The 22059-nt window shown below is 35.8% G+C and overlaps 1 protein-coding gene across 1 annotated transcript in view; it reads right to left on the reverse strand.

Moving 5' to 3' along the window:
• The window catches only part of LOC136040720 (pH-sensitive chloride channel 2-like), a 92275-nt gene that overhangs the window by 58683 nt on the left and 11533 nt on the right, over positions 1 to 22059 (reverse strand). The window contains exon 3 of the mRNA XM_065725025.1: positions 12024 to 12253. Coding sequence (XP_065581097.1) covers positions 12024 to 12253 — 230 coding nt within the window. The remainder of the gene's footprint in view (positions 1 to 12023; positions 12254 to 22059) is intronic.

The raw sequence follows: 22059 nt of genomic DNA on the forward strand, positions 1-22059 counted from the left end.
GTTAGGAAGGTGCTGATAATACCGAATCCAGTATTTGGGCATAAATAGCCGGTGTGTAGACACGGTGCTCATATAACGGTAAGATGGTCAACTGTATTGATTTTGCTTTTGTAAAATGAAGACTGGGGGAACTGGAACCCCACTTAACTGAAGACTCGTGTAACCGAACCCCCGCTCAACTCAATCCCATTATGCTGAATCCCCGTGCAACGGAAACCTAGTGAAGCTCAACCCTTGTGTAAATGAACCCCCGTGTAACTGAACCCTCGTGTAACTGAACCATCGTGCAACTGAACCTATTGCTGCGAATATGATCTTCGTTTGTGTTTGGGCCCTGGGTATGAAAATTATATTTAATTTTCAAATATTTAGGACGAAAGGATAATTTTCTGTATTTTAAAGGTCAAGGGATTGTTTTAAATCGAGGCGGCATAAAAAACAAACCAAAAAAGAACTAACCAATAAGGACCAACCCATTTAAGTCAACTTTTGTCACTCCTGACAAAACGGGCTGAATTACATTTTCAAGTTACATTGTTGATTTGAGAAGGGCTGAGCTGAGTGTGGTTGATTTGAATTAGGGCTGGGTCAGACAGGCTTAGATTAAATGGAGTTGAGTGGAATGAGGACTGAGTTAAATGAGGGTCGCATTGCACGGATGTTGAGTTGAACGGGGTTGAAATAAAGAAAAGTTTAGTCGCACGAGGGTTGAATTACAAGGTTATTGGGTTGAGTGAGGGTTGATTTGAATGGGGCTGAGTTGCATGGATATGGAGTTGAGTGATAGTTGATTTTTATTAGATTTCAGTTGAAGGGGATTTCTGTTTAACGAAGGTTGAGCTGTACGAGAGTAGTGATTATAGGACAATCCACCTAACGAGGAAGATTTAAGTTCGCTCTGTAGTTACGATGCATTAGGCTTCCCATTACAGATGCTGTAGCCTTGGTTATCTGACTGTTTTCTTATAAGTTGACAAATCAAGATTGCCGTAAATGGGGATGAGTCATACAGGAGTTCAGTTTTACGGGGCTCAGTTAAACTAGGGTTCTCTTAAATAGGGATTGAGTTTCAAGACGGTTCAGTTAAATGAGTTTGAGTTTCACGGAGATTCAGTTGCATGGAGGCTTAGTTCCATATGGGTTCAGCTGCACGAGGTTTCAGCTACACGATGGCTTAGTTAAACGGAAGTTGAGTTGCACGAAGGTTGAGTTAAACGGAGGTGGAGTTACACGAGGGTTCAGTTATCATAGAGGTGTGCGTGTATCTCAGCCCCAAGCAACTGAACCCATGTAACAGAGCCCTGGTTCATCTCCCGCCACGTACAACTGAATACTCGTGTAACTGTGCCCCCCTCAACTGAACCCCAGATGAACTGAACCCTTTTGTGACTGAACCCAATTTATCCAAACCCTTCTGCAACTGAACCGTTGCTTGACTAAACTCTTGTGTAGCTAGACCCCTGGGTAGCTAAAATTCATTCAACTGAACTTTCGTGTACTTCGTGTAACTCTCGTGCAACTGAATCCCATTTCACTGAACCCTCGTGCAACTTAGCACCCGTGCAACCCAGCCTATTTTAACTGAACCCTCGTGCAACTGAACTGTCGCGCAACTGAACCCCATACAGCTAGACCAAAATGCAACACAATCCATTTACAACCTCAACTCCGGTTAGCAGAACCCTGGTTAAACTGAACCCTCAAGCAACTGAACTCCCCATTAACTGGACCCTAGTATGCCTCCACTTACGCGCAACTCAGTCCCGATTGACTAAACCTTTGTGCAAATAAACATCCGTTTAACTTAACCTTCGTGCAGCTCAAGCGAGGTGCGACTCAACCTTATTTAACAGAACTATTATGTAACCCCCTTATGTAACTTGAAGCCCATTAAATCACGTCCTGTTTTACCAAACTCTTCCCAAGGCTTAACAGTATATTTGAACTAAAGCTGATTAGAAGCTCAAAATTTTCTTTTCGCTTCGTTCGCAATTTCTAATTTATATTACCCATTTGCACAAGCTAAACTAATTTGGACCAAAGACAAAGAACCGCCAGAGCTACGATTACAACTACGTTTCCTCACTGGCAGCTAGTGTAAACGTTTTTCTTGATAATACTTGCGTGTATCTTTTGGTACAAGGCAACGTTAGTAGGTCCTCCATTAAGTTATACTTTATCTAGTTTCCATCTAAATGACAAGGTTTGGATTTTCCCCCCAAACTTGGTCAAATATTACAATTATCTTGTATAAAATGTGTGAATATGAATGAGGGAAGGTCGTTGAATTTTGGCTTAGCTCGATTATTAGAAATTAATTTTTCGATGCTTGTGTATTATTCAGAACACACTCAATAAGTGAAGTTAGGTTCTTTCGTGAAACAAACAACGATGCAGGTACATTCTAGGAGAAATTCCAGTTACATAGCCACAAAGACAAAACTCAATTTAGTTTCCCACGTATAGTGATAGAAGATAGTGTCCGAACATCGATTTTGAAATGAAGATTTGGTATTTGTCAAAGATTGAAAAAGCGGCAATTATATTTTTCCAGGATATGTGGTTGTTGCCCACAACAAAACAGTGCATCAATGGACACAACATGACCTTATACTCTTATGAGAAGGAACATTACAAGAAGGAAAGCATTGTGATAGAAGATACCTAACCTAACTTCACTTATTGAGTGTGTTCTGAACAATACACAAGTACCGTTTTTTTCCTAGTCGGGCTTAAATTTTAATACGATACAGTCTCTTGTCTAGGAATATACAAAAGTAAGAAAGAATTCAAAGAAAATTTGAGAGGTATTGGGAAGAAACCAAAGTTTTAAAGGTTTACAACTTTTTGCTGAAAACATTTTTAAAAAGAATATTGCAACGGTAGTGATTATTGTACTTGTAAGCAGGTTTGAGTGGTGAGTCAATTGTCTTTTTGTTTGCAAATGTTGAAATTTGAAAAACATGCCATATAACATCAAAACCAGTCACTTATGCACCATAAGTGTATAAGTAGCTTATATACGTCTTTATCGGGTTGCGGATATAAAAATCTAATTTCAAGAACCTTATGTGGCTACCCATTAAAACCCTCCAAGGATGTGACCGGCTAGTGCTGGGGAGAGAAAAAGAAAGTGCCGGGCAGAGTAAATCAACTGTCCTTTTAGAGAAAAGGAAAGAAAAAGAGGACATATCTGGGTATCAAGCACTTTTTGTAATTTGTAATTACCCTCTGATTTCTCTTGACTTTTGAAAATGGAGCTAGAACTTTCAATTTAAATCAAATGAGGCTTTCCGAATTCTATACGATTACTCCTTCGATAAAAACCTTATATATGAACAATGGACAGCTTGCATAACTTACATATAGTAAATTATATAGTAAATCAAGTGTCCTTTTAGAGAAAAAGAAAGAAAAAGATGACATATCTGGGTATCAGGCACTTTTTGTAATTTCTATATATTTGTTTCGGAATTATTTTAGCATTGATATGAAAATTAATTGCTTCTAAGGAATCAGCTATGTAATAAATTTTTTACTTGGTAGTTTTTTTCAAAACATTTTTTTTCACTTGAAAAGGTGATTGGAAGTGGGATTATTCAAAAAAGAGGAGGGGGCTGGTTCAAAAACTGTTTTAAGGGGTTTGATCATCTGGATTTCAGTAGTGAACCTTTTATGATATGAACCCTTTACATTTTGACATTTTGGTATCATAAGGCATTTTATGAGTGTGTTGTTGTGACAAAATTACAAAAGGTACGCAAATGTGACATTAGCTTACCAATGAAATTAAACAGCACTATTTGATGTTTAAGTGTCCTATTAGTGCTGAAGAAATACAAAAGAAAAAGGGAGACTTATCAGTGTTTTTTTTTTTAATTTCCGGAAATATATTTCTACAATAAACTTTTACTGTTGAGATGAATTTAAGTAGCAGCTATCATTCCTGATTCAGCATTAGTGGCAAGTTTTGCTTGTGAGATAGAGTTGCTTAACGTGTTTTTAAGATTGTGGCTTCTATGGGTCGTGTTTTTTTCTATATATATAGGATATAAGGATAAGGAAAATACGGGATAGAAGGACAAATTGTTGTTTTCTAGAGGGTCGAGGGGTTTACATCGAAGGGGCATAGATAAATAGCAAAAAAACGCAAATGTTTTAACCAGTAAATAAACACCAATTCAATCGACTCCGCTTTTGTCACTTCCCGACGAAACGGGTTGAGTAACTTTGTCTAGTTATATTGTTGTTTTGAGGAGGGTTGAACTAAATGTGTTTTGTTTCAAAGGGGGGCTGAATCAGAAAGGTGTGGGTTAAACGTAAGTTGAATTTTATGAAATTACATTTAAATGAGGATTGAATTAAACGGAAGTTGAGTTGAATGGGGGTTGAATTTCACAAGGGTTGAATTACATGGAGGTTGAGTTGAATAAGGGTTGATCTGGATGGGGTTAATTTGTATGGATATTTAGTTAAGGGTGAACTGAGTTGTATTGGGGTTCAGTTGAATGGGGGTTTAGTTAAACAGGAGCTAAGTTGCACGAGGGCTTAGCTTTATGAGGTTCAGTTGCACAGGGCTCAGTTAAATGAGGGTTCAGTTAAACAGGAGCTAAGTTGCACGAGGGCTTAGCTTTATGAGGTTCAGTTGCACAGGGCTCAGTTAAATGAGGGTTCAGTTAAACGGGAGCTAAGTTGCACGAGGGCTTAGCTTTATGAGGTTCAGTTGCACAGGGCTCAGTTAAATGAGGGTTCAGTTAAACGGAAGCTAAGTTGCACGAGGGCTTAGCTTTATGAGGTTCAGTTGCACAGGGCTCAGTTAAATGAGGGTTCAGTTAAACGGGAGCTAAGTTGCACGAGGGCTTAGCTTTATGAGGTTCAGTTGCACAGGGCTCAGTTAAATGAGGGTTCAGTTAAACGGGAGCTAAGTTGCACGAGGGCTTAGCTTTATGAGGTTCAGTTGCACAGGGCTCAGTTAAATGAGGGTTCAGTTAAACAGGAGCTAAGTTGCACGAGGGCTTAGCTTTATGAGGTTCAGTTGCACAGGGCTCAGTTAAATGAGAGTTCAGTTAAACGGGAGCTAAGTTGCACGAGGGCTTAGCTTTATGAGGTTCAGTTGCACAGGGCTCAGTTGAATGGGGGTTTAGTTAAGCAGGAGCTAAGTTGCACGAGGGCTTAGCTTTATGAGGTTCAGTTGCACAGGGCTCAGTTAAATGAGGGTTCAGTTGCACGGGGTTCAGTTGCACGGTGTTCAGTTAAACGGGGGCTGAGTTGCACGAATATTCAGTTGTATTTCAACTGAGTGTGGACACAATATAATTTGAACTTTATCAGCACGAGTGCTTAAAACCATTTTGCCATGATTCAACAATTGAGGGTGACCTGAGCTTTACCGTAGCTATTTAAAAAAAACTTTTGTGATCTATTCCCTTTCTATGGATCATTCTGATGTACTTTGTCTTAAGGAGCACAGGAAAGGCAATGGGGAGACCATAGAATCAAATGGGAAGGAAAACTCTCCTGGTCTTAGATTATGCTAAGGATTTAAGCTGAGGATTAAGATTGAGGATTTAAGCTTAGGATTTAAGCTGAGGATTTAAGAATCCTAGATGAAAGTGTGAGCAAAATGAATGAACTTATAAAGGTTTTGCGAGTTCAGGATGCTAGAATAGGTTTGAAAATTAATGTTAAGAAGACTAAGTCACTAAGGCTAGGAATAAGTGAAGACGAAAAGGTGACGTTGGGTAACGAAAAGATTGATCAGGTGGGCAGCTTCACTTACCTTGGTAGTATTATTATTAAAGAAGATGGAAGCAGTGAATATGTTAAAAGTAGAACATCCAAGGCTCAGGGCGATTTTCACTGTTAGAAAAAGTTTAGAAGAGTAGGAAGATAAGTCTGCAAACCAAGATTAGAATATTGGAAGGCACAGTGATGACAATGGTTAAATAAGGCTCTGAAGCATGGACGTTCCGAAAACGGATGAAGATATACTTGATGTCTTCCAGAGAAACTTCCTAAGGATTGTTCTAGGTATCCGGATGTGGTTCAATCCTGTTTTCTAAGGCTATAATGAAAGAAAGGTTGAAACGGCTAGGGCAGGTTCTGCGGATAAAGAATGACAGATTGCCGAAGATTGTCCTTTTCTGCCAACCGTATTTGGCTAAACGGAAAGCAGGTCGTCCTCGTTTGGGGTGGGAAGATGTCCCAAAGAAAGTTTTTAAAGGAAATGGGAACTTCCTTGGAGGGTGTAGAGAGGGGGGCTTTGAATATTGGGATGGTAATCCTGAAACAAATATCATTTTTAATTTAATTTTATAGCCTCTGAAGTTGACCTAAAAATAATACTTAATATCGCTCCCAAAAGATTATATCTATGCTCTTTGACAACCTCGATGCACTTACATTCTTTTTATTTATTTAAATTTAAGAAGAGAAGTAGTATTAGTAGTATCCCCAAAAGTTTCAACTTAATGCCCCCAGTCGTTCTTGATATATTGCTGAGGTGTCTAATTGGCAAGCATTTAACATAATGCCTTTTGATACATTTTTTTGAGCAACATTTAGTTTTAAAATATAATGGGCCAATTACATAATTTTGGGGGTTGACATGCTCAATATCCTAAAAGACATGCTTCCTGGACCATTTTACCCTGCAACGTTTAGTTTTAAAGTATAATGGGCCAACTCCATAATTGTGGGGGGTTGACAGGCCTAAGAAGGGCTGCTTGCCCTCCAATCTTTTTTCACTCTTGAAAAGGACACTAGACACTCGCATTGTAATTGAAGTTCAAGGGGGAGGACTTCCCACTTTATATATCTAGTAAAAAAATTTTAAACAAGTAAAACTAAAGTGAAAACATTTTAAATATATTTTGTTTTCAGTAAAGTGCAAATTATGTTCTGGTCTTGAGAAGGCGTGAGGGTTGTAAGCCCTACTCATTTAATTTTTGCTCGTCTTGATTTTGACTCGGTTATTTATTGTATGGTTTAAATAAACGGAATACGTTTCAAATTTTAAATTTTTTTTAAATTTAATAAATTAAAAATTGTTAAAACCTTAAGGAATATATGTATCAGTATATGTATACTAAACGGACAATTCACAGCCATTTTTTTTTGTAAAGTGTAAATTATGTTCTGGTCTTGAGAAGGTATGGGAGTTGTCATAGACATAATTTCCAGACCTTTCAAGTACACTGAATAAAATGGATTATCTCAAAATGTTGATTAGATCTGTTTTGGGAATTGGTGGGAGTAGGAGTGGGGTGTGGCTTGTTGTCCTTCAATTACTTTTGACTAGTAAAAAGGGCACCAGTCCTTTCAATTTCTAATCGAATGGCCTTTTTCGAAGTTTCTACGACAGCAAATGGCCGTCTCAAAATTTCTATCACATGCATTACGGGAAAATACGAGGTTTGGAGGGGTTTGGGTTATCCCCAATCCGATTATTCTGAATCTTAAAAAGGGCACTGAAGAACTTCTGATTACCTTTGAACGAGCCACCTCCGTAGTTTATACGATCACCCTTTCTATACAAACTTTATAAACCCCCAAGGCAAAACTTACAACCCTCACCCTGAGGGTTATGGTGGGGGAGGTGGTTGCCATCTTCAAAGACACAATTTTCGGATGTTTCAACTATGTTCAACAAAATGACATCTAAAATTTTGACTGAATATTTTAGGGAAATGGTGGCTTTGGGAGGGGGGTTAGTTGCCCACCAATCACTTTCGACTATTAGAAAGGGCACTAGTCCTTTAATTTTCAAGCGAACGAACCTTTTTCGAAGTTTCTACAACAACTCTTTCGATACAAAGGCCTTAGGTCTAAACAAAAAAAAAATAATAATAATACATTGTGCCCACATCGCTCTTTACGTACTTTACTGCCTATGAAAACATTTTTGTAATTCCTCTTCCTAGACTATTGAGGCGTAATATGTCTCCAACCTTACCTCTTGGTTATTTCTTTCGTTTAATGCATGCTACTGTCATGTCATAGGCAACGCAATAGCGCTGCCTAAGTAAAGAGCAATGTGGGCAAAATGTATTATATATTTAATTATTATTGTTTTTTTAGACCAGGGCATATCATAGAAATTTCAAAAAGGGCTTATTCGATTGCAAATAGAAATGGCTAGTGCACATTTTAATAGCTGATCCCCCCCCCACACCTCGTATTTTCCCGGAATGCATCTGATATAAATTTTGAGATGGTCATTTGTTGTCGTAAAAACTCCTAAAAGGGCTTATTGGATAGCAAATTGAAGTGGCTAGTGTCCCATTTAATAGTCTAAAGTGATTAGAGGGAAACTAAACCTTTTTTAAGATTTAGAGTGATCAGAGGGTGAATACCCCCCCCCACACCTTGTTTTTTCCGTAATGTGTCTTATGGAAACTCTGAGATCGCCGTTTATTGTCGTAGAAACTTCTAAAAGAGCTCATTCGATTGGAAATTGAAAGGGCTAGCGTTCTTTTTAATAGTTGTAATTGATTGGAGGGCAACTAACTGCCCCTCCACGCCCACCATTTCCCCAAGCCCATCCAATCCAAATTTTTAAATAGCCATTTTGTTCAACGCAATTGAAAAGTGTGGAAATTATGTCCACCCAGAACCCTCGAGGCAAGGGTTGTAAGTTTTGTCCTGGGGGCATATAAGGTATATATAGAAAGGGTGATCGTATAAACTTCGGAGGGGGGTCATTGGACTGGCAATCAGAATTTTTAGCGCCCTCTTTAAGATTCAAAGTGATCAAAGGGTGGATATCCCCCCAAACCTCATATTTTCGCAAAATACGTCTGATAAAATTTTTGGATTGTCGTTTGTTATCCAAAAAACAGTTCAAGAACAGCTCATTAGATTAGAATTTGAAAGAGCAAGTGCCCTTTTAATAATCAAAATGGTTAAAGGGCAACTAATCCCCCTCCCACGTCCACCATTTCCCCAAACACATCCAATAAAAATTTTGAGATAGCCATTTTTTTTCAATGTAATGGAAAGGTCTGAGAGCTATGTCTTTAGGGATGACAACCCTCCACGTCCCTCAGGGCAAGGGTTGTAAGTTATGCCCTTGGGGCATAGAAGGTTTATATAGAGAGGTTGATCGTATAATCTTTGGAGGGGGCACATTGGGCTGGTAATCAGAAGCTGTAGTGCTCTTTTTAAGATTCAGTGTTACCGGAGGATGGATACCCTCCCTCCACACACAGCTCGTATTTTCCCGAAATGAATCTGATTTCAATTTTGAGGCGGCCATTTGTTGTCGTAAAAACCTTGAAAACAGTTGATTCAATTGGAAATTGAAGGGGCCAGTGCCCTTTTTAATAGTCAAAAGTGATTGGAGGGCAACTAACCCCCTTCCCACGCCCACCATATCCCAAAACACATCCAATAAAAATTTTGAGATAGCCGTTTTGTGCAACGTAAATGAAAGGTCCGAGAAATATGTCTTTGAGAATGGCGAAACCTCCTCCCCCATAGCCTTCAGGGCAAGATTTGTACGTTATGCCCTAGGGGCATATAAGGTACAGATAGAAAACCTGATCACATAAACTTCGGAGGGGGCTCGTTGGATTAGTAATCAGGAGTTCTAGGGCCCTTTTTCAGATTCAGAGTGATCGAAGGGTGCATAGCCCCCACCCCGCATAACCTCGTATTTTCCCGCAATGTATCTTATAGAAATTTTGAGATGGGCATTTGCTGTAGTAGAAACTTCGAAAAAGGCTCATTCGATTGAAAATTGAAAGGGCTAGTGCCCTTTTATTAGTCAAAAGTGATTGAAGGGCAACAAGTACCCGCCCGCCGCCTATCAATTCCCAAAACAAATTTAATCAAAATTTTTAGATAGCCATTTTGTTCAGTTTAGTTGAAAGGTCTGGAAATTATGTCTTTGACAACCCCCATACCTTCTCAAGAAAAGAACATAATTTGCACTTTACTGAAAAATATGGCTGTGGATTGTTAGTTTAGTATAAATATAATGATTTATATTCATCAAAGATTTAATAATCATTGACTAATTAAAATTAAAAAGTTAAAAGATTTTAAACGGATTTTGTTTATTTAAATCACACAATAAATAACTGAGTCAAACTCAAAACGAGCAAAATTAATGTGAGTATGGCTGACAACCCTCATGTCTTCTAAAGACCAGAACATAATTTGCACTCTACTGAAAACAAAATATATTTGGAATTTTTTCACTGTGTTTATTTGTTTAAAATGTTTTTACTAGATATTTGAAGTATTACTATTTACACATGTTACTAGATATATGCACTCTAATACAGCGCGAGTTTCTGGTGCCCTTTTTAAGGGTAACAAGAGATCGGAGGGCAAGCAGCCCTTCTCCCAAGCCGATTCATTTTCCAAGCGCGTCCAGTCAAACTTTTGAGACAGCCGTTTTGTTCAGCATAGTAGAACGGTCCAGCAACTATGTCTTTTAGAATGTTGGGCACGTCAATCCCCAAAATTATTCAATTAGCCCATTATATTTTATAACTAAATATTGCTCAAAAAATAAATCAAAAGGCATTGTGCTAAATGGTTGCCAATAAGACACATAAGCAATATGTCGAGAACGATTAGGGGTATTAAGTTGAAATTTTTGGGGATACTACTATTACTACTTCTGTTCTTATAATTTAAATAAATAAAACAAGTATAGGTATATAGTTATCCATGACGTCAAAGAGCATAGATAGAATCTTTTGGGAATGATACTAAGTTTTATTTTTCAGGTCAACTTCAAAAGCGATAAAATTAAATTAAAAAATACTGTTTGCGTCAGGATTAAAAATCGTTAAAAAAATAAGCCTATGTCAATTAAAACAAAACAGAAATTAATTTCAAAAAGTTTTCCACAAGACAGATTTTTCAATGAAAAGTAAAGAGCTCCATCAAGCCAAGAATGAACAAACATAATGTCAAGCAATCTTCCAAGCGTAAAACTACCACAAATCAATATCAATAAATATATCAAATGCAAAACGAAAGAAAATTACAATGAATAGCCGAGTCAAACTCAAAACGAGCAAAAATTAACATGAGTAGGGCTGAAATACATCTGCCTATGCCTTTTCAAGAACAGAACACAATTTGCCCTTTACTGAAAACAAAATACTGTTGAAATCTTTTCAACTTTCTTACTCTCATAAATGAACAATTATCAGAACCTTAACGAAGAATTGTCAGTATATGTCAACTTAACTAACAATCCACGGTAATTTGTTTTTTTTGTTTTTTTAGTGAAGCACAAATTGTGTTCTGGTCTAAAGAAGGAATAGGGGCTATCAGCATTACTCGTGTTAATTTTCGCTCGTTTTGAGTTTGACTCAGCTATTTATTGTAATTTATGTTCGTTTTGAGTTTCATTTATTTATTTGTAATTTGTGATTTGATAGTGATTTGTGGTAGTTTTACCTTTGGAAGAATATTTGACTTTATTTTTGCTCATTCTTAGCTTAATGGAGCTCTTTACTTTTCTTTGAAAAACTTGTCTTTTGGAATTTTTTTTTTAAATTAATCCTCAAGTGATGATGATGCCATGAATGTTGGTTCAAACTATCTTTTCAGATTACATGGCTTTTGAGGATTCTTATCCCTATCCCCAGACTATTGAGGTGTAAGATTCACAACCCTACCCTCCTCAGATCCTTCAATAGTTTCTTAGTACAAGGGGCATATTATAATTCAACTAATAGTACCATGAGTTTTGCTGTGAAAATAATTCCTCGAATTAATTTCGTTCAGGGTTTCATATCTCTCTCCCCCAGCTATGGGGAATTGAACCCACATATCTATTCAGGTCTCTTGTTTATATTTGTCTTATCTTTACTACTAGCGGCATTCCATTAAGCAATAATGGTATATATACAACTTGATGTGCAAAAAACATTTCAAATGTATTTTGTCCACACTCATGCCCCTCTCCTGCATAAGCTACGGAGACGTAGGACGCATATTGTATGACTCTGGATAGGAGTGCCATCTTTAAAAAAAAGAATTGGAAAATAGAGAAAAACCTGTAAGTGTACGTAACGTCGCCATTGGGTGCCACAGTCACAAGAACATTTGGTTGCGGTACGCTTACAACTGATGACCTTCTTTCATTGACAACATATACACTTGGTTTCCAAATTTTCTTAGCAAAATCATCGCCCCCTCTTAGAACTAGAGGAGTATTTGGAATGTCTTCATAGGCCAAACGATCGTCATTCCAGGTATGCTCCATGATTAAAGTGGAAGCAAGGTCCTAAAAAAAAAATTGTTTTTCTATGAAAAAAACCCCAGCAGAAGTATTATGCAGAAAGCACTAAAGAAAAAAAATACGAGAAGTTCTTCTAGAAGCGAAATCAGATTCACGGGATAAGCTTTTTCTCAGTTAGTTAAAGATTTATTTCCTGAAATGAAAAAGGGTAGGGTAAACGAGAAGTGTATTTAGTCGTGTTGGTCTCAAGTGACTTGGTACTGTAGTGAGTTTTCAGCTATAGTAGTAGCTCTTTTCAAGAATATGCAGTACCTTGGTTCCAAAAGTGCTTACGAGGAGAACTTATTGAAATTTCAAATAGGTTTTTGAAGATTGGGCTGGTAAAGCATGGAGAAAACAGGAGGAAATTGTTTCATCCTCCATCATCAAGTGAATTTTTTCGATTTAAAGCCTTTTACTTTATATCCCTTTATTTTCGTTTGGAAAATACACACTGAGCGCGAAGACAAACACTTAAAAAAAACACAACGAAAATATTTCCATATATTGCCAAGAGTTTTCAACATATCCCTGCATTTTTAATATTTGAATTTACCCCCTCCCCTTCCAAAATATTAATATATTTAAGATATTTAGTAATATTGGGCAATGCCAATGACCAGGGAGGGTTCAATGTCGGCAAATAGGAATCATAAGCACGAAAATAAACCAAAAATAAGTTACAAAAATCTTTTCTTTATTTTTTTCTCCCTCTCCCCCCCCCCCTATGATGTGAAAATTTGTGTATTACAGGTAAAAACAAGAAAATTTTTTGAGACTATGTTGAACACCTGTTTATTTGTTGTTGTTTTTTTTGCTTCACCCTCTTACTCCACGTTGTGCCTCCTTCCCTAATGATAACTCGTGCGTATGTATCGGGTGATTTTCAAGTTTTCTGAATTACAAACACAAAACCCCAAGCCTACAAGTTGGTTTTAAAGCTCAGTAATTGGTCTGTTTTTGTGTTTGTGTCGGGATTGAGTATAATTAGGTTCGGAAAGTAACCACAATCAGAAGTAAGCTAAGAAATTAACCTGAAAGGTTTTACTCCAAAAGTATTATAACGATAATACTAAAATATTTACAAACCACTCCGCAAACAGGAGAGGTGAAATTACATAAGGAAAATAGAAAAAAGAAAATGAACAAGAAATAAACATTGAACAAAACTACTAAACTGAATTTATAAAAAAAATCTAATAAGAGCAATAAGGAGGTAATTTTAAATACATTTGTTCCCTTAGTTTTGAATTCGACAGGTTGCACGAGACAAAAGCATCAATTTTATTTTTTTTTTTTTTTGGTTTCCTTACCATCTAAGAAAAACAATAAACCCAAAACTAGAAAATGTTTTACGCCGAAGAATAACGAGTGCAGGTTCTATAGTATAATCAATTATATTTGATACATTGGTGTCACCACAGTTTCCCAAAGGATTACTACTACTGCTAACAACAACTCATCGCAGCACCAGGCCTCCTGAGGCCAACACAGCTGCGCAAGCTCCTCTTCCATCCCAATCTATTCAGCGTCTCCCTCTTTACACCCTCACAGGAAGTTCCCATTTCATTTAAATCTTTCACTATGACTTCCTCCCCCTCCGAACAAGAACGTCCTACTCTCCGTTTAGCCATAGACCGTTGGCCGAAAAGGACCATCTTCTGCAATCTGTCACCCTTCATCTGCACAGCATGCCCTAGCCTGCTCAGCCTTTCTTACGTTATAGCCCAAGAAAGTGAGATTGAACCACATTTTTCGTATAGCATAATGTTTGGACTACGGTCAGTCAGCCGGATACCCAGAACAATCCATAGGCAATTTTTCTGGAGAACATCTAGTAAATCTTCATCCGATTTTCGAAGCACCCATGCTTCAGAGCCATATTTTACCACTGTCATCACTGTCCCTTCCAACATTCTAATCTCGGTTTGCAGACTTATTTTCCTATTCTTCCAAACTTTTTTGACTATGAAAAATCTATGATCCTTGTCAATTCTACTTTTAACATCTCCACTGATCCCACCGTCTTTGCTAACAATACTACTAAGGTAAGTGAAGCTGCCCACCTGATAAAACTTTTCGTTATTCAACGTCACTTATTCCTAACCTTAATGACTTAGTTTTCTTAATATTAATTTTCAAGCCTATTCTAGTACTCTGAACTCACAAAACCTCTAAAAGTTCATTCACTTTACTCACACTTCCATCTAGGATGCTTAAATCATCAGCATAATCTAAATCCAGGAAAGTTTTCCATCCCACTTAATTTCGTGGTCTCCCATTGCCTTTCCCGTGCTCCTTAAGACAAAGTCAATGAAAATGATCCATATAAAGGGGGATAGAGCACAACACTGCTTAACTCCTGACTTAATACAAAACCAGCTACTAGCCTCATTTCCTACCTTAACCACAGCAGGGTTACTCTCATACATAGCACTAATCGCCTTAATGTATTTGTCTGGTATACAATAAAAGGACAAGACATTTACTAAATCTCTTCTATCAACAGAATCAAACGCTTGCTAGTAATCTGTAAAACAGAGGACCAAAGGTGTTTGACAACTAAAGAAATAATACTCAATTATTAACCTAAGAGTGAAAATTATGTCAAAACATCACTAACCTTTTCTAAAACCAAAGTTTTTTTCTCTTAAAACTTTGTCTACAGCATCTCTAAGTCTAAAAAAGTATCATATTACCAAGTAATTTGGTACTTAAAGAGAGCAGACTAATGCCTCGATAATTACAACACTCACTCTTATCACCTTTCTTAGATGGTGGTTTTATTAAGGTTTTCCTAAAATCATTAGGTACTTTCCCTTTCTCAAAAATCATATTCACAATCTTCAGTAGCTTATTTCTAGCATCACAACCACCATATTTAAAAAACTCATTTACCACACTATCAGCACCTGGAGCCTTATGATTTTTTAATCCTTTTAGTACTGTCGCTAATTCTTCCTCACAAAACAAATTTACCTTCACATCTAAGGTATCACTAACTTCTTCATTTTCCTCTATATCTTTCCCTGCAACTGTATCTTGGTTTAGCACATTCTCAAAATGTTCCACCCATTATTCTTTAATCCTTTCCTTATCACTAATTGTGGCCCTGCTCCTATCTTTAACTGGTACAAGTCTGGATTGACCACTCCCTCTCGATTTATTAACATACCAGCACAATATTTTACTAGTATGCCATCTAACTGTATCTTCCAAATCTTCGGCAATTTTTTCCATGATTTCCACTTCAGACCTCCTTAGTTCGTATTTCAATGTTTTCTCTACTTTCTTTAAATTTCTTTTGTTTTCATATGATCTGTCACTCAGATAATTCTTGTACAGATCTGTTCTCCTCTCTATTAAACATTAAGCTTTTTCACTAATATTCCTATGTGTAGTCTCAACTTTCTTCCCTAAGACACCATCAGCAAGTTCACAAATTGTTTTTCTAAAATTACTCCGGCCATCTCCCACATTGTCAAATTTTGAGCTCTCAAGTTTAGTATTCAACTGTTCCTTGATAGTTTTCCTCGAATTATCATCCTGGAGTCTACCAACATCGTGTCTTCCCGGGAGGTAGTTACTCTTCCTCTTTAAGAACATTGTGGTTTTAGGAAGTGGAGAGGATGTGTCAACCCAATTTTTTCCTTCGGGTTAATATAAGTGAGAAGTGCCTGATTTACAAGCCCCTTTACTCCTCAGATTTATATACTAAAAGCAGGCACTAGATTCAGCCACTGAAAAAGCTTTAGTGAAGACTACCCTTGTGGTGTGTATCAGTTAAATACATTAGAGTGGTTTCATATTGAATCATTAGAGCCATTTTAATATTGAATCAGGAGTTAAACGTGGTTCGGTTACATCTATTTTTATATGGATCCTTTTATAGACTTTGCCCTAAGGAGCACAGCAAAGGCAGTGGGGAGAACATAGAATCAATTGGAGAAGCAAACACTCTTATACTTAGAATGGGGTCTCCGAAGATGGAGGATTTGATCGATTTTTTCGAGAAAAATTGCTAACGCATTGTTTTGGGTGCCCGACTGTCTGCCTACATTTCGAATGTTAAGCTGTACGAAAAAGGTGGTTCAATCCTTCTTCCTTGGGTAATAAGAAGAGGAGGTTGAAATGGCTAGGATATGTCCTTTGGATGAATGATTGTCAAGGATCATTCTTTCCTAGTGCCAAAGTCAAAATTAGGTCGTCTCTGAATGAGATGGAAGTTGTCGTAACGAAAGGTTTGAGGAAAAGTCTCACTTTTTGGGAGGGTGTAACCGGTAAAGTGGAAGGTTTTGAGTACATTAGGATGGAACAGGAGTGAGCTCAGAAGCTTTGGCCTTAGGTGGCTTGATTCTGCAGCGAGTTGTTAGTAGTTGTAGTTCTATACAAGTTATTTCTCGACTGACCGACAAGGACAAAAATAACGTACTTATTCCCTAAAGTGAAAACCTCCTTAGGTCCCTAAAGTGGCTGGCTCACAGTTATTAAAGAGCAATATTTCTTCAAAGTTGTTAGCACAGGCCTCTCCCAAAATCGACCAATAATAATAAGATGCAATATAAGGCCTCTCCCATGGATTGACCGTAAATAGGTTTTAATCAGGCTTAGTGCATAAAATAGTATCTCATTACTAACCCTTGTGATAGGCAGAGTAATGAAGATTTGTATAATTTTCAAAACTTTAGAATTTGGTATTGACATTGCCTTCAGACTATTGCAAAGTTCAAAGCAATCTTTTATCTTATTGGATAGAGAGTCAATATAAATTCTCACACGAACCATTTGCGAGGCCAATAGGGTTATGTTGATGTAAGCTTCTTTGCAATGCGCTGTTACAATAGCTGGTCAGCTAAGATTGAGAAAGTGTGGCAAGCGAACATCAAAACGGAGACTGAATCTAACAGTGGAAGAACATTCATGAAGTGACCTTAAAACTTGGAGCATAATCTGTTTGTCAGAAAAAAATCCCTTCTGAAAGCGTTTTTAGTTGATTCTTTTACTTCAGAAAGATTTCTTTTTTCAAAGTCGACAGCCAGACGACTTTGGTCTGAAAAAAAGATTGCTTTTTTCAAAGTCTAAGTCAGCAAGATACTTGCTGTGCGCGCTTTGGTCTTTTACATGAAGAGTTAGAGTTCTGAAAATTTTGCAAAAGATCTTCATTGAGGCCACACTTACAAGAAAATTCTTTTGCTTTATAGAAGATTTCATCAAAACCTTCGTCAGTTCACATTTCTGTAATTTGATCTTGTTTAGCTGCAATAAGACCTGTAATTCTAGAAAAGACCAGGTCTACCTCCGGCACCTGCTCAGACACAATTTATGGCACAAAAAAATTGTTCCGCTAGATGGAGTATAAATAAAAATTTAAATGTCGGAAGTCTGGTTGCGACTCTATGAGTCTGAGCTGCGAATTCCCGTCACTATATGTTCTGGTAATTGAAAACCGACAAAATACAGTTGTATCTATTCAGTACTTTGTTCACTGATAGATTCCAGCATGCCCATCCGGTAGTAGATCATTTCTCCAGCTGAAGAATAATTACGTCGGTGGCCTTCGGAGTATTAACAAACAGTTGGTAGTGTGTATTGCTATTCGCAATAAACAGTACAGCACTTGAAGAATGAAGAAGAAAGATGCCATTCATCTGAAGTTCTGAATGCAATCACCTAATTTGTTTTGAACTGACACTATTTGATAGGTCTGATTTTTCTTTTGAATCTCAGGTTGTTCTTGTATAGCTTTTATTTTTTTTTTCTCACGTTTTTCACACATTTTTTCTTATAAGTTGGCTCTAGCTACCAGCCCCTCCCCTTCGATAAAGCCTTTCGTTTGTGAAGTCGAAATATTTGGTCTTTGATTGTTGATACAATTTCTTTTTAACTCTTTTGTTAACAAATCAGGTACTTTTTTCATATTCTCATTTTTTTCTAATCTCTGGTGTGTGAGATTAGGTGCCGTTTTGAAGATTTTTATCAATTCTTTGAATTACACTTTCCATATAATGTATTTTTCTTATCTTTCTTATCCCTCCCAAATCATAAAAATATTTGGTCTGAAATTGGCACTTTGATTTTCTGAAAATTCAAGAAGCTAAATTTCAAAACAATTCAAGGAAGCAAAATTAAAAAAAAAAATCAGATACAGACTCAAAGATATATAAAACACATAATATATATATATATATATATATATATATATATATATATATATATATATATATATATATATATATATATATTTATATATATGTATATATATATATATATATATATATATATATATATATATATATATATATATATATATATATATATATATATATATATATAATGAAAAGAGAAATCACCAATGCTACAGCACAAACACACAAATTAGTGTTTTCCTAAATTAGTGATTAATATAGACCAGCACTTGAATGAGGCCTTAACCCTACTCATCCATAAAATCACATAGGTCAAACAGCATAGCCACACACAATCAACCATAAAGAATAATCCATGGACAGGCAGTCATGTCGTCAATAAGTATAAGTCGTCATTTACCAAACAGTAGAAAAAATAATATAGACAAATAATTCAGAGGCAACACCCAACATAAGGGCTCATCAGGAGAATACACTGGCCTATATAGGGTTTCGCCACTCTAAATTCTCTACCCAGCACAGTGTTGTGGCTACCACAGAATATCCATGGCATCCCCGCGTCAGGTATCACCCCCAAAATACATGCCTATGAAAAAAAAAACAGCAAATGTAAAACAACCAAGTAAAACCAAAAACAAGCTTATCCTGTTAATATATCCCTCCCTTTAGCAACAATAGGTAAACTAAATATTATAAATTTTACCAAATCAGAAATATTAACACAATGCAAAAAACCTGAATGAACTAAACAATTATAGAATTCATCTTTACCATGTGGCTAATTTTTTAGAAAATCCGCTCAATTAGAAACACAATTCAAAATAAATGGCGCTGTGACAACATTTCTCGAACCTCCGAAATTAGTTAAAAATTTCTTTAAGTATTTCTAGATAATTCTTTTGATATTTATTTAAAAGTTCGTTATAATGAAAACTAAATTTTTTAAATTGCCAAGTTAATTTATTTGCAGAAAAACCTCTTGATATCAATTTTTGGCTTAAGATTTTACATCTATTTTTAAAATCAATATAATTACTACAAATCCTTGCATAACGAAGTAACTGTGAGAAAAACGCTGAATTGAAACGCTGAAATTGTACATACATATATATATATATATCTATATATATATATCTATATAAAAATAAGTTGTCTGTCTGTGGATGTGTGGATGGGTCAGGTGACGTCACCTGAAAAAACTGGATCAGGTGACGTCAAAACTGAAAAAACTAAAAAAAGGCAAAAACTACAAAAAAAACTAAAAACTAATAAAAAAAATAAAAAAGCTAAAAAACTAAAAAAACTATAAAGGTAAAAACCAATAAAAAACTAAAAAAAAACTGAAAAAACTAAAAAAAGGCAAAAACTACAAAAAAAAAACTAAAAACTAATAAAAAAAGTAAAAAAGCTAAAAAACTAAAAAAACTAAAAAAACTAAAAAAAGGTAAAAAACTAAAAAAAATAAAAAATAAAAAAAAACTAAAAAAAAGGAAAAAACTGAAAAATAAGCTAAAATAAAGGTAAAAACCAATAAAAAACTAAAAAGAAAAAAAGGAAAAAACTAATAAATGACGACACTCAAAGAGAAAGCGACCAGGACAAAAGGAATGTTCGATTAGCAATCAACAAAGCACCGGGACACAGGGAGTATAAATGACGACCAGGACATAAGTAAAAAAAAAAAACTATCTATATATATAAAAATAAGTTGTCAAACTAAAAAAAGGCAAAAACTACAAAAAAAACTAAAAACTAATAAAAAAGCTAAAAAACTAAAAAAACTAAAAAAAAGGCAAAAACTACAAAAAAAACTAAAAACTAATAAAAAAAATAAAAAAGCTAAAAAACTAAAAAAACTAAAAAAACTAAAAAAAGGTAAAAAACTAAAAAAACTAAAAACTAAAAAAAACTAAAAAAAAGGAAAAAAACTGAAAAATAAGCTAAAATAAAGGTAAAAACCAATAAAAAACTAAAAAAAAAACTGAAAAAACTAAAAAAAGGCAAAAACTACAAAAAAACTAAAAACTAATAAAAAAAGTAAAAAAGCTAAAAAACTAAAAAAACTAAAAAAACTAAAAAAACTAAAAAAAGGTAAAAAACTAAAAAAAATAAAAAATAAAAAAAAACTAAAAAAAAAGGAAAAAACTGAAAAATAAGCTAACATAAAGGTAAAAACCAATAAAAACTAAAAAGAAAAAAAGGAAAAAACTAAAAAAAATTTTCATCTAAAAAACTAAAAAAAACTAAAAAAGGTAAAAACTAAAAGAACTAAAAAAGAAAAAAATAAATGACGACACTCAAAGAGAAAGCGACCAGGACAAAAGGAATGTTCGATTAGCAATCAACAAAGCACCGGGACATAGGGAGTATAAATGACGACCAGGACATAAGTAAAAAAAAAATTAACAAAACTAAAAAGAAGGTAAAAACTACAAAAAAACTAAAAAGAAAAAAAAACTAAAAACTAATAAAAAAACTAAAAAATCTAAATAAACTAAAAAAGAAAAAAAAAGGAAAAAAATAAAGGAGAAAAACAAAACTAAAAAACGAATGTATATACAGACCGGTACACCGGGATACAAATGACGACCGGGACACAGGGAATATAAATGACGACCGGGACACAGGGACACAACTACAACGGGGACACCGGGGGAAACAGGGGGATATAAATGACGACCGGGACAAAAAAACTAAAAAGAAAAAAAAACTAAAAACTAATAAAAAAACTAAAAAATCTAAAAATCTAAATAAGCTAAAAAAGAAAAAAAAGGAAAAAAATAAAGGAGAAAAACAAAACTAAAAAACGAATGTATATACAGACCGGGACACCGGGATACAAATGACGACCGGGACACAGGGAATATAAATGACGACCGGGACACAGGGACACAACTACAACGGGGACACCGGAGGAAACAGGGGGATGTAAATGACGACCGGGACACCGGGACAGGGAATGGTCGATTAGCAATCACCATCAACAAAGCTCAAGGGCAATCATTAGAATCATGAGGTATAGATCTGAATACAGATTGTTTTCCCATGGACCATTATATGTTGCATGTTCAAGAGTCGGTAAACCTGACAATCTATTTATATGCAAAGACAATGGGACAGCAAAGAATGTTGTATATTCGCAAGTTTTACGTAGTTAAAACCATATATATATATATCTATCTATATTCACAGGTGGGACATAGGGACACAACTACAATGGCGCGTAACTATTATGGCGCGTAACGACTTACGCGCGCGGGGGGGCTTGGGGGGGGGGGCGAAGCGCCCCCACCAACTAGGTGTTGGGGTGGCGCGAAGCGCCACCCCAACAGCTAGTATATATATATATATATAGGAATCACTGCACCGAAGTCACGTAACCTACATGTACAATTTTCTTACGGATCTTACGTCAGTTGCTTTATTGTAATGACTTTGTTGTTATTGTCACCGTGGCTGTAGCAATAAGGTGATAAAAATGTGTTGAAATGTATAAAATAAGAATAATAAATTAATATGTTTGGGAGTGAAGCTCACAATAGATTATTGCGAAGTACTGCTCCATTGAAAATGCATTTGTTTTAGTTGAGAACACTTTTTTAGACATTTCAATTGAAATCAATAGAGGCTGAGACAACTGATTTGGAGCCCCTTCTAGAATCTGGG

The sequence above is a fragment of the Artemia franciscana genome, chromosome 21 (assembly GCF_032884065.1).
Source record: "Artemia franciscana chromosome 21, ASM3288406v1, whole genome shotgun sequence".
NCBI classification, from domain to species: Eukaryota; Metazoa; Arthropoda; class Branchiopoda; order Anostraca; family Artemiidae; genus Artemia; species Artemia franciscana.